Source organism: Pan paniscus, chromosome 3 (assembly GCF_029289425.2).
Source record: "Pan paniscus chromosome 3, NHGRI_mPanPan1-v2.0_pri, whole genome shotgun sequence".
In the NCBI taxonomy this organism is placed as follows: domain Eukaryota; kingdom Metazoa; phylum Chordata; class Mammalia; order Primates; family Hominidae; genus Pan; species Pan paniscus.
The window spans coordinates 103,922,663-103,936,267 of NC_073252.2; the positions used below are offsets into that span (position 1 = coordinate 103,922,663).

The 13,605-nt window shown below is 37.3% G+C and overlaps 1 protein-coding gene across 10 annotated transcripts in view; it reads left to right on the plus strand.

Moving 5' to 3' along the window:
- Positions 1 to 12,861, plus strand: part of GSTCD (glutathione S-transferase C-terminal domain containing) — a 149,498-nt gene extending 136,637 nt beyond the window's left edge. For 8 of the 10 annotated variants that reach the window (XM_055111681.2, XM_055111683.2, XM_055111682.2 and 5 more), the window contains 3 exons: positions 1,106 to 1,136; positions 5,307 to 5,376; positions 8,666 to 12,861. In XM_055111681.2, the coding sequence (XP_054967656.1) occupies positions 1,106 to 1,136; positions 5,307 to 5,376; positions 8,666 to 8,802 (238 nt within the window). In that variant the 3' untranslated portion in view covers positions 8,803 to 12,861. Of the gene's footprint in view, positions 1 to 1,105; positions 1,137 to 4,724; positions 5,378 to 8,665 lie in introns of those variants that run through there. The other 2 variants (XM_055111689.2, XM_055111688.2) reach the window with 1 other exon arrangement.
- The last annotated feature ends 744 nt before the right edge of the window (positions 12,862 to 13,605 follow it).

Sequence of the window (13,605 nt, forward strand, 5' to 3'; positions counted from 1 at the left end):
TACCACTTCCTGTCTTTTTCACACCTATGTAGATTTGCTGACATTTGTCCTCCCTTGTCCTTTGAACTGATATCTTTAGAAAGTTTCTTTGTGAATAAGACCCATCTCAATCACCAAAAATACAGTTGGGAATTTATAAATAGCATACTGTTTCTATAGTACGTGGAAAGAAGTACTCTTTTCAAACAAACTAATTGGCACTAATAAATTTAGTATCCAATGTATAAGTCAATGTTTTTGAATGACTTAAAAGTGAAGGTTATACAATGTTTATGGAATTGAATGTATGTTTATCTTTATTAGCTGTGACAACAGTGATTTCCTGATGTATTAATCATGCCTTTTTAAATTTTCTGATGTTTTACTATTTGCTGATCCTGGAGAGACTGTTCCTCCCAGGGCTAGCCAATTCCTAGAGATAGTAAAGGTCTTATCAACAAACATAGCTTGCATAAGTAAACCAACCAACCCAGAGCCCTTACCCCACAACTACCTCCTTTATCAAGCTCTTATTACTTCCAGGCCACTATCCCCCTGCCCTACTACCCTAGGGCCAGATATCAAACAAGTAGGAACGGCCCTGTGCCTGAGTTCACTGAAATTATTCAAACTAGCCACTCCCAAGCCTGCTTACTTCACCTTTTTCTTCCCATGGAAACCTCTACCTCCTGACCTATACTGGTGTTTCCCCATGTGGCCCTTCATCACATGGCATGCCCCCTCTTCTTGGGGAACTGTGAGTAATAAAGTATCTTTTCAATGGCAGTCCTCTCCTGATCTGTTGGCTGTGCACATCTGAATAACAGTAAAACCCACATGTTAAAACACCTGGATTTTAGTGTTCCCATGAGGGATAGAGACAAAAAAGGTGCTTCTCTAACAGTGTAAACAATCTGTGGGATAGATTTCTTAAAATTAATAACATATTGATGATATGCTTTTCTGTCTTTTTATAAAAGCATTTCAAACTGGCATAGTTTTTACTTCACCATAGCATTTTATGCTTTCTACATACAAAGCATATTTTTATATAATTTAGTTTCTTCAAGATTATCTTACTCTTAATATTTAGAATGATGACTAATTCCTTTTTTTTCTATTTCAGTGAACAATTCAAGAAAACTTTATCATACAAGGTAACCTTAAAAAGATCTAGATATCATCCTAATACACTTTTTATCCTTTATATTTTTCCCTCTCATATTTCTAGTGGAGTAAATAATCTATAGTTATAATTGAATAACTCATGAATGTCTAATATGGGTTTCTTTTTCTCTTTCTTTTGCAAATCCAGATTAACTCTTCAAGTAGGTAACAAGATTTGTGAAGGGTCTGAGATTTTAACTCTACTTGCAGTCTAACAAGTTAGCCTGCCCAGTGGATGCTGGCAGAAGATATGAGACCCCTAAGTCAGAGACAAAAGACAGTTTGTTGCTCATGGCAATAGTGGTAGCTACAATACCATTGTTTTCACACTGACTCTCTACGGCCCAATTCCCACAGGGCAGAAGCAAATGGGCCAGGTAACACCTGCCCTTTTGTTCCAGAGGGAGAAACTATATATTTTCCAAGGCTGTTTACTCTGTAAACGTGCTTGAAAAGATAATCTATAACAGAGGAAAATTCTTTTGTAAAAGGTCAGATAGTAAATATTTTAGGCTATGCTGGCCATAACAAATCTCCAAGTATTCCTCTCATCGTCCTTGACATTCTTATTGTTTTTGTTGTTGGTTTACAACTCTTTAAAAATATAAAAACTTTCTTAATTCACAAGCCACACAAAAACTGGTCATAGGCTGGACTTGGCCTGTGGGCCAAACCTTGCTGACCATTGGTCTGGAACAAAGACAGTCAGTGTCTCTGCTTGTAAAACATGAAGAAACACAAGAGACCCACAGAGAATTGTCTTCCAAAAGTAGTCAGAACATACATAGTTTTTAGTCACCAATCTGATCAAAACAGTTTCTAGTTTCCTAAACATCACCACTATCCAATTAACTGGTCAATAGCATGATATAATACAATTTAAGAAATGATAATATTTGAGAAAAATATACAAATAATTCCATTAGAAGTTAACAGATTCATTTGGATTCTTAGTTAATGCCACTTTTTGCACAGACTCACTAAAAACATAGTCTCCTTTTATATACCAGCCCCTATATTTTAGGACTTTTACTTTCTCTTCCATCAAACAGTTGCAGTATAGTGAGGTATAGTGACCTAAAAATGTTCATTGTTACCACATCAGCAGCTGTATCTCCTTCATTCCTGCTTTATAACTCAAATGCCCACTTCCAGTTCTATCTCTTACCACCTTATGTGCTACTCACACCTTCCCCTCTTCCTACCAACCCCGTACCCTGTACAAATATGCACAGATATGGAGAGGGGAGAACTTTTAGTGTTCATGCTTTCAGCCAAAACCACAACATTGCTGGCCTTCACCTACTAGATTAAAAGTTTACATATTTTAGGAAACTGTTTGATTTTGGAAGAAACATTAGGACCCAAGAAACTTTATTTGCATAACATTCAAAACATCTCACCTTTCTTTCACGAGGCTATGTCAATAAAGTAGAAAATAAATTGAGAAAACAGCCCAGGTGCAGTGGCTCATGCCTGTAAACGCAGCACTTTGGGAGGCCAAGGCAGGCAGATCACTTGAGAACAGAATTCAAGACCAGCCTGACCAATATGGTGAAACCCTGTTTCTACTAAAAATACAAAAATTAGCCAGGTGTGGTGACACACACCTGTAATCTCAATTACTCAGGAAGCTGAGGCACGAAAATTGATTGAGATCAGGAGGCAGAGGTTGCAGTGAGCTGAGATTGTGCCATTGCATTCCCATTCCAGCCCGGGTGAGAGAGTGATACTCTGTCTCAAGAAAAGAGAGAGAGAGAGAGGAGAGAAGAAAGAGAGAGGAGAAGAAAAGAAAGGAAAAGGAAATAAAAGAAAAAAGAACTTGGGAAAACAAAAACTAGACCCCTGTTTCTAATCCCTCCTTTGACTGATGCTAGTTAAACCAAACAATGAAAGGATGTATGGAAAAAATCAAGGGTGGTGAAGAGATAGGCTGCCCATGGTTTCCTGGCTAGAAAAGAATGTAAAATTTCTACAGTAGGGACAGGGCACACAGAGTCTTTCAGAAAGCAGAAACTCCCCAGTACACCAGTCATAACCTTTATCTACTCTTTCTCCAACACCCCCAAAAGCTGCTTGGCCTTTTGAAGGCCTCAGAACTTTGTGCCAAAGTATCTTGAGACTCACTTTGGAAGTGTTTTTCTCTACAGTTCAATTTAGACAGCAACCTTTACTGAGTACCTACCATGTGCCTTGCCCTTTCAGAACTTGATTTTGACCAAAGAGAACATACACACAAATAATTCCAATAAAATATGGTGAGACTTATCAGTACAAGAGAACTGAATCTTAACCTGAGATTGCGATTGCCTTGACATTACCATTATATAAAATGAATCTTAATTTACAAACCATGAGGACAAAGTGCACACTGTTTCTTCAAGTCATGTAATTCTAAATTATCCTTCTCTCCTTTCGTTGATGCCTGTTAGTTTGTGGGGAGTTAAAGTTATTAATTGAAACCATTTTATTAGTTTCTCACCCATTGTCATGAAATTTTATAGTGAGCATTAAAATGTTTTTTTTTAAGCATACAAGTTTAGACAAAGATATCCCTTTTAAAAACCAACATTGCCACAATCATTTCACTTATTAAAAATGGAGGCTTCAAATATAATGTACAGAATACTAAAGGAACAAATGATGAATCTGAATTTAACCTGTTTGCTAAGCTGACAGGTGAGATTATGTACACACTTAGAAACAACAGCTGTTCTGAATGAACAGTTGTCGTGGGATCATTGCTTCATTTCAACTCTGCCTAATCACTCACTTTTGGCTACATGCAGATTTAAGAGTACTATGCAAAATCATCAACTCTGCTTTTAAAGCCTTCTTTTCTTTTTCATTAATGCACTCTTTTCTAAGATTGTTAAGCAGAAGTAATAATCAGGTCCTTACCTCAGGCCGTCTTTACAGTTTGTCTTAAGGCAGAAAGGGATACACTTCCTGCAGCCTTTTGGAGTGAGAGAAAGAAATCAGGCTTCTTTCCTCTAAAAGGACTAAGTGAAGGGAAGAGTCAGGAAAAGCCAAGAACTAGCTACCACCCTGCTGGATATCCCAGAAAACTACAGAAGCCACACAGTGATGTGCATTGCTTCCTTTTCCTCTGATAGAATGAAAAGCCACTTAGGCCAGGCGAGGTACCTCATGCCTGTAATCCCAGCACTTTGGGAGGCAGAGGCGGGCAGATCACAAGGTCAGGAGTTCGAAACCAGCCTGGCCAACATGGTGAAACCCTGTCTCTACTAAAAAACATAAATAAATACAAAAATTAGCCAGCATGGTGGCGTGCGCCTGTAGTGCCAGCTACTCAGGAGGCTAGGGCAGGAGTATTGCTTGAACCCAGGAGGCGGAGGTTGCAGTGAGCCGAGATTGTGCCACTGCACTCGAGCCTGGGCAACAGAGCAAAACTCTGTCTCAAAAAAAAAAGAAAGAAAGAAAACCCACTTAGCAAGACTGCCTAGAACCACATTCCAGAGTTTCAAATACATTTTATAAAAGAAAAATATAAGTGAATTTTTGGTCTTTTAATTTAACACATAATAGCAAAATGTAACCATATTTTTATATTTCAGCTAAAAGCAACTGGGCAAAATGACCCTGAGGATTTTCTGTGCATCTATTCTTAAGAACTACATCTGGGCCAGCTGGGCATGGTGGCTCATACCTGTTAATCACAGGACTTTGGAAGGCTGAGGCAGGCGGATCACCTAAGGCCAGGAGTCCGAGACCAGCCTGGCCAACATGGTGAAACCCCGTTTCTACTGAAAAAAAAATACAAAAAATACAAAAAATTAGCCAGATGTGGTGGCATGTGCCTGTAGTCCCAACTACACGGAGGCTGAGGCATGAGAATCACTGGGAGTCTGGGAGACGAAGGTTGCAGTGAGCCAAGATCGCGCCACTGCACTCCAGCCTGGGCGACGGCGAGACTGTCTCAGAACAAAACAAAAAAATACAGTGTACTTGAAGGGAAGAAATTGTTAAGTACCATCTTCTGAAAGTTTACTTTTTTCAAAAATACTATTTGTGCAGTACTTTATTCAATTAAACAATGTTGAACTCCAGAAAAATGAGGTAGTTTTTTTGATGGTTGTTTTTATAACTTTGAAGCAGAAGATAAAAATAAACCCACATTCTATTGCTTTTTCTTTTAGGAACACATGATTCTGTGCAGATTTGCAGACCAGACAGCTGTCCAGCTCCCACCCCAACGAAGGCTCATAGGTATGTGTTTTCACAGAGCAGCTGTTGAGTGTATTATGCACAATATGACTGGGAATGATCGGACCAAGTCTATATGGGAAAAATTTAGCAACATGAAGTCTATTTTTCAATGAGAAACTAAATATGTTCTTCCCAAAAAAACTTAATTCATATTGAAAAGGGTATTGTAACTATAACATTTTATCCTATTTTGGTTAACTTTAATACTTTTAAATGTATTTTGAATGTTTGTACATTGAGTAGAATTCTTACATTAAATCTCTTACTGTTATGAACAAACTGCAAGATCTATCAAAAGCCATAAAAGAAAATAATAAAGATTAAAAAGTCAACTATATATACCAAAATTGATGCATTATAAAATGTATACACAGGGATGATAATGTTTTCTTTCTCAGGAAAAAGGATACTTGTGTATTATTTATCATAGATGAATTTGTTTGACAATATTAAATATTACCTAAATTGGAAGACTGCAGAAACATTTCAAGTTTAATAAGTAATTGATTTATTGAAGACTTCACTTTAGAAAAAGCAATCACATTTAAAAGAATAACAGCAGTTAATAGTTACACATTTAAGCACTGAGCTAAATGCTCTTGACTGTTATCTTGGTAAATTCTTACAAATATACATATGGGGTAGGTACTATTATTTACATTTTAATGATAAGAAAACTGAGACAAAAGCTTTCCTGGGGTCCTTCATCTGGTAGATGATGGAGCTATACTATGAACCCAAATTATTTGATTCTGGACATGAAGTTCTTGTCCACCTTAGTTACTGCTTCCCAGCATACTGGTGTCATATCAGGGTTTAAGATAAGTGGGTTCAGTCAAAACTAATCTTAAAATTATTCAGAGAAACCCAACATTGGACACCATCATATTTTTTCTCTTAATTTACAATGTAGCCCCTTTTCCTCCATGATATACTAGAAAACAGATTGTTGTTTCTTTGGCTGAGCACCAGATGAAGCTGTTAGCTTACATTCAGAGACCAAGTCGTATGAGAAATCCTTATCTTTAAACTCTAAAATCAAAGGCAGCATAGCAAGATGCTCACACTTGGAGACCTGAGACCTGAGACTCAAGGAGTAAGTGATTCCTTCTCTTTCTCACTCTCTGCAGCATAAACATTTGGAAAGAACTCATTCTCTCTTGCCTGCAACCTCTTTGTCTTTCAATGCCTTTCCTTCTTGCTCCTTCTTTTCCCATCTCCAACACTTTGAATTAATCAAATACACATTTGATGAGACTCCACTCACTAGACCCATGTCTTAGTGTGTTTTGCACTGCTGTAACACAATACCATAGACTGGGTAATTCATAATGAACAAATTTTTATTTGGCTCACATTTCTGGAGGCTAGGAAGTCCAAGATCAAGGGGCTGGTATCTGGTGAGGGTCTTCTTCCTGCATCATAACATGATGAAAGGCATCACATGGCAAGAGAGAGAGCAAGAGAAGGCTGAACTTGTCCTTTTATAAGGAATCCACACTCTAGATAATGAACCCACTACCATGATAATGGTATTAATTCATTCACTCCACCCTCTTGGCCTAATGACCTCACATTAGGCCCCACTTCCTAACACTGTTGCATTGCGGATTCAGTTTCCAACACTTGCTTTCTGGAGGACACATTCAAATGACAGCAATCCAATGAAGACATAATTAGTATGGTGGATGGATGGGTACATGGTAGATGTGTGTTTTAGGTATCAAACTAAAGGGGAGTAGCTGGCAGGGAAGTTGCTAGAGTGGCGGGGGTGGGGGGCATTTGGCAATGGGAAGAACAGGGGGAATCACATTGAGAGAAAGCTGTCACGTCTACATCTCTGCTTTACACAGGCCATTCCTCCCCAGGCCCACAAAGGTAGACTACCAGCAGCTAAATTTCAGTTGTAGAGACACTTCAACATGTGAAAACATGAAATTCTTCTACATAATGGAAAAGGAAAAATTAACTGGACTGGGATCAAAGCCAAGGGTAAATGAGCTGCAATGTAAACCCTGGGTGGGTACTTAAGGAATGTAGAGCATCCCATTCTGACAGAGAATGTTTCATTTTAAACTAAAAAGTAGATGGGAGAAACATTTACAGATGTCTTAAAGGAAAGACAATATTTTAAGGGAAAAAAAAGAATGTCAGCCATAAGGCTGTTAATGAAGAAGGGATGATTTTGCCTAAATGGAATTCTGGACATCTCTTTTTATATCATTTCTAACACAGTTTATTCTTTGTGGGATGGGCTCTTTTAAGGAAAATGTACAAAATAAACATTTTAAATGTGAGTCTCTCATTGCTAATTCTTACCTACTGATTTCACCTTCCACTGTTTTTTTCTGTGAGGATTCCGTTGTTCATAGAACTTTTCTATTTTGGTGATCTGTCTTCATTTCTGAAATTGTTTTAGTTTATCAGTTTCCACTGTCATTCAATGTTTAGGCATTATTATAATTGTTTAGGAAAAATATAATGAAGTTCTGCATAGTCAGTAATCTTTTTCCAGGAGGATGAAGAAGCTTATATATTGAATTTAAAGCAATTGAAAGTATAAAAGTAAATCATGGCTTTGAATATATTCAGCCCCAAATCATTTTTCCCAAGCTACTTTTAAAGTTTGTGTTTGCCAAAGGAAAACAAATTAACTGCTTTTCTTGCCAGTCAGGTTTCCTTTTTTGTCTTCCAAAGATTGTAAATGAAATACAATACCACTATTTTGTAGAGGTACAGGAGCTCAGAAAATTAAGAGTATACTACACTCAACATTACATTTCCACCTGAAATAAAAGGCATGTAATTGAGAATTTTCTCAAATATTTTTCATTTCTCACTTCTTCATAGCCCTAAAAAGCTAATGTCTTTCAGACACCACTTAATCAGCATGTTATTTTAAATATTCTTAAAGACAAATTTTTTTTCCACATTACAGATAATCCAGTTTTATAGGGAAAGCAGAGAAAAGGTCTTTAAATATATTTTTAACCAAAGTAGGAAATACAGTCTGAGGCTCTAATTTGAGATTTGCTTATAAATACATCTGAAAAGGTTAACATTCTTTAAATTATTAGCAGAGGCAAATATATGAAGTGCCATGTTTTTGTCACCATCATCTTTCCACATTGATCAAGAAGTAAATTGAAAGAAACTAAACAAGACTTAGGGGTACAAAGCATGCTCCATAGTACTTGCAGATTTTGTCACTATATAGATTCCCTTAAACAAACTGAAACTGTCCTGCTAGTGAAAGGGTGTCTCATGATACCATTTGACTGTGTTTCAGGAAAACAGTGCATGTGCTTGGTGGATCTGGATCGAGCAAGAGCTGCAGAAGAATGTGGATACTCCGTTCAAGTGATATCCATGGAGCCAGAGAGCTGCTCTCCCAAAAATAACATGATTGTGGGAGTCCCCATTTAAAATGAGATATTCACATTTGATATTTTGCCATCCGTCTTCACATTGGATGCCCAGTGGCATTCAGGAGGTTCTTGGCATAACTAGGAAACAGCATTAGCCATCTTGAACCTATTGTGCTCAGGAAGGAAAGCAACAGGGAAATCTTGGAAGTAAAGGCTCCCTGCAAAGCATCACAAATGCTCTTACAATGTGTGATTAAAGGACTGCTGGTTTTTATAGTGAGAATCCCCTGAAGTCTCAGCTGCCAAAAGAATAATACTAGTGGAGGTTCCATCACAGGAATAACAATTTCCTTCTCACTTCACAAGCTCCTCTGATCTTGCCAATGTGATGTTTAATTCAAAACAGCGCACTTACAGCCTTTATTTTATACTTATTTAGATATTCACATGGGGACTGAAAGTAGACTCAGTGGAGTTTTTTGTTTTTTGTATTTTTAACAATTGTACTTCTTCTATCACTTTAAAAAAATCTAGTCAGGTAATTATAGTATAGTTATTTTTAAGCTGGGGTTAGTTGAACTTGTATAGCATTTAATATACTCCTTTTAAATATATTTCTGCCAGGCATGGTGGCTCATGCCTATAATCCCAGCACTTTGAGAGGCCAAGGTGGGAGGATCATTTGAGCCCAGGATATCGAGACCAGCCTGCGCTACAAAAAAATCCAAAAAATGAGGTGGGAGGATCACTTGAGCCCAGGAAGTCAAGGCTGCAGTGAGCCTTGATAGCGCCACTGCACTCCTGCCTGGGTGACAAAGCGAGATCCAGACTCAAAATAAATCAATGAATGAATAAATAAATAAATAAATAAATAAATAAATTTCCCATAAATTACCAAATGAGATTGTCACTGGTTCAAATTATTAAATAATTGCCATAAATTTCCTATTATGGGAATGTGGAATTTGGACATACATTTTAACAATAAGTACATTGATTAATACATTTAAGTTTATAAGTAATTATTGAGGATCCAGTATTTTCAAGACCTTGGCCTAGTTTCTTTTCAATTCAAAGATGAGTTGCAAAAGACATAATGTTTTGCCTATGGAAGTAAATCATCTAGAAGAAAAAGATTAAAGAATTAGTTAAGCTTTTTTTTTTTTTTTTTTTTTTTTGAGACAGAGTTTTGCTCTTGTTGCCCAGGCTGGAATTCAGTGGCTCGATCTTGGCTCACCACAACCTCTGCATTCTCCTGCCTCAGCCTCCCGAGTAGCTAGGATTATAGGCACCTGCCACCATGCCCGGCTAATTTTGTTTGTAATTTTAGTAGAGATGGGGTTTCTCCATGTTGGCCAGGCTGGTTTCGAACTCCTGACCTCAAGTGATCTACCCACCTCAGCCTCCCAAACTGCTGAGATTACAGGCGTGAGCCGCCTCACCTGGCCATGTTCTTTATGGAATACTACAATGTGTTGTCACAGGATTTGTTATTCAGATGTCAATCATTTTTATTGATATATTTCTGGGTAAAACTTATTAATGGTGTGAGGAGTGCAGAATATGGAAGCTTACCTAAATTCTTTTTCTGCCAGCCAACATTTTAAAAGACAAATGATGCATCCTTTCTCAATGCTGCTAATTCTTTAAATTTTACATGTCCCAATTTATTCCATTTGAGATTTATTTTAATGTTTTCAACCCCTGTGTAACATGTATCATGAGGAGAAAGCACTATCATTGATCATCACTATGGATTAAAATATAGGAATATTTTACAGGGCAGTATGGGTGGGGGTGGGAGACATATTGGAATCGTGTTTTCTGGGATAAAATTTTTAAAAAGAATTAATCATTAGCCCTGAGTATTTTAGTCATTTGTGCCTATAGAAAACAACATGCTCTTTTATTGTGGACTTTCTTCTTTTAATTGAGGTTTAATTTATATACAATACAATAACAGATTTTTAAGTATTCATTTGAGATGTTTTGACAACTGTATATACACATGTAACCATCACTGGAATCAGATATAGAATATTCCCCTTAAATATTGTCAGGTAAACACATTGAGAATATTTTTTCCAGTCTGTGGCTTACCTACTTATTTTCATAATGAATGTTTTAATTGTGATGAAGATTTAACTTACCCTTTTACTTTAATGATTAATATTTTCTGTGTTCTTTCTAATAAATTTTACCAACTCTGAGGTTATAAGATTTCTCCTAAGATTTTTTTTGTAGAAACTTTATGGTCCTAGCTTATTACATTTAGGTCTATGATCAATCTCAAACCAAACTCACATATAAAGGCAGGTAGGTTTTGAGGAATATATAGTTGTTTCAGCATCATTAAATAAAAATCCCTTCCTCTCTTCATTGAACTGCCTTGGCACCTCAGTTGAAAATCAGTTCATCTATATGTATGGTTCTATTTCTGAATTCTCTAGTCTTTTCCATTAATCTGTTTGTTTTGATTGCTGTAGCTTTATAGTAAATCTGGAAATCAGGTAGTTTGTCTCCCAATTTTATTTTTCATTCTCTAGATTATTTTGGCTGTCTGGATCCATTGTATCCCCAGATAAATCGCAGAATTGACTTATCAATTTCTTTTTAAAATTTTACCAAAAAAGCTTGCTGGGATTTTTTATATTGCCTGTTCTCTTTAGATCAATTTGAGGAAAATGAATGTCTTAACAAGATTGAATCTTATAATCTATGAAGATATCTTTGCATGTGTTTAGGTCTCCTTTAATTACTCAGAAACATTTTGTAATTTTCTGTGTAGAAGATTTGTTTTATTTATTATGATTTTATTTTTTTGATGTTATTACCCTGAGCTTTTTACATGATGTTCCCTGTATTTAGAATAACCTCCTTTTACCCCTCCCACTAGCTTAATGTCATTCATCCTTCTGCTCTGAGACTTGACCTCCCTGGAATTAGGTATCTGTTATAAAATGTCTACCATCCAGAGTAGTCTTCTCAGTCCTCCCGAGGTGACTCAAGGTACACCCCCCCACCACCACCACCAAAAACAAAAAGCCTATCTGATGAGTACGGAGAACAAAAATAGAAAGGGGAGCCGGGCGTGGTAGCTCACGCCTGTAATCTCAGCACTTTGGGATGCCGAGGCAGATGGATCACTTGAGGTCAGGAGTTTGAGACTAGCCTGACCAACGTGGTGAAACCCTGTCTCTACTAAAAATACAAAAATAAGCCTGGCGGTGGTTGCATATGCCTGTGATCCCAGCTACTAGGGAGGCTAAGGCAGAAGAATCGCTTGAGCCTGGGAGGCGGAGGTTGTGGTGAGCTGAGATCGTGCCACTGCACTCCAGTCTGGGTGACAGAGTGAGACCCTGTCTCAAAAAAAGAAAAATAGAAAGGGGACCCCATTGATCTCCCACGCTTGTTCTTGGCATGGCATTCTCCAGCTGTGATGTCTGCGGCTAGTAAGAGATATGGGTATTGTGATTGCTCTTCGGGCATTATTTTTCTATGTAAATCCTTGCCAATGCTTCTTCCCAGCCAGGGCAAATAAAAAGAGTTGGATGCAGGGAGCAGGAAGATTGTTGCAATGATAAAAGCCCAACAAGTGACCTGATCTTAACCTCACCTTTGTCCATCAAATGCAAGGCTACTGCTCACTGATCTATCTCTCCCAAGGTTGTAATAATATTAGAAACCACAGCTCATCTTTCATTGACTTTTGAGCCTGACTCAGAAACAGGAGTATAATTATTATGGCTAAACTACTTTATCTTATCTTGGGAGACAAATTTCAGTCATATTAGATATCAAAACATTTTCAGGGCACACATACAAGATAATATGTAAATAACACCAATTAAACATTTAGTTTCATTCTATAGATTTTGGCTACAGGAGTTGCCCATTCCATGGTTCAAGAAAATTGCTATTAATAGAGCTTTCACATACTGAAACCTGTTTTTCTACTGACTTTCATAATGAAATTAGAGATGTTTCTGTAAAGTGATATAATGAAATTATAATAAAGTGATACATTTTTAAATTATAATTTTTTAAAAGAATACAGAAGTAGTTTGGAGTTTTTTAATGCTTTTCTTTTTGAGACAGGGTCTCACTCTGTTACCCAGGTGAACACGGCTCACTGCAGCCTCCACCTCTCTGAGCTCAAGTGATCCTCCTACCTCAGCCTCCAGAGTAGCAGGGACTACAGGCACATGCCACCACATCCAGCTAATTTTTGTATTTTTTTGTAGAGATGATGTTTCATCATGTTGCCCAGGCTGGTTTCAAACACCTGGGCTCAACCAATCCGCTCACCTCAGGCTCTCAATGTGCTGGGATTACGTGTGAGTCACCGTAACTGGCCAAATACACATTTTTAATTACAAAGAAATACATATTTGTTGCAGAAAAGAAGATGTGGCTAAACAAAAAGAAGAAAATTCTTAAATTCACGGTGTTAATACTTTGTTGTATGCCTCCTAGACTTTTTTTTTTTTATAGACACACACATTTGTTTTTATTCATTTTTCATTTTATAGAGATAGGGGTCTCACCATGTTGCCCACATTGGTCTTGAACTCCTGGGCTCAGGCAATCCTCCCACCTTGGCCTCCCAAAGTGCTAGGATTATAGGCATTAGCCACCTCACCTGGCCCACCCAGATTTATTTAACGAACATTCATACAGTACTTAATATTTACTAGGCACTATTCTAAACCCTTTACAAATAACTCATTTAGTCTTTTAAGTCATTTTTCCTCGTAGTGACCCTATGAGCTAGAGACCATTAGTAATCCTATTTTACAGGAACTGAGGCTAAGTTTACACAATAAATGCAGACCTGGATTTGAACTCAGCCAGTAATTGG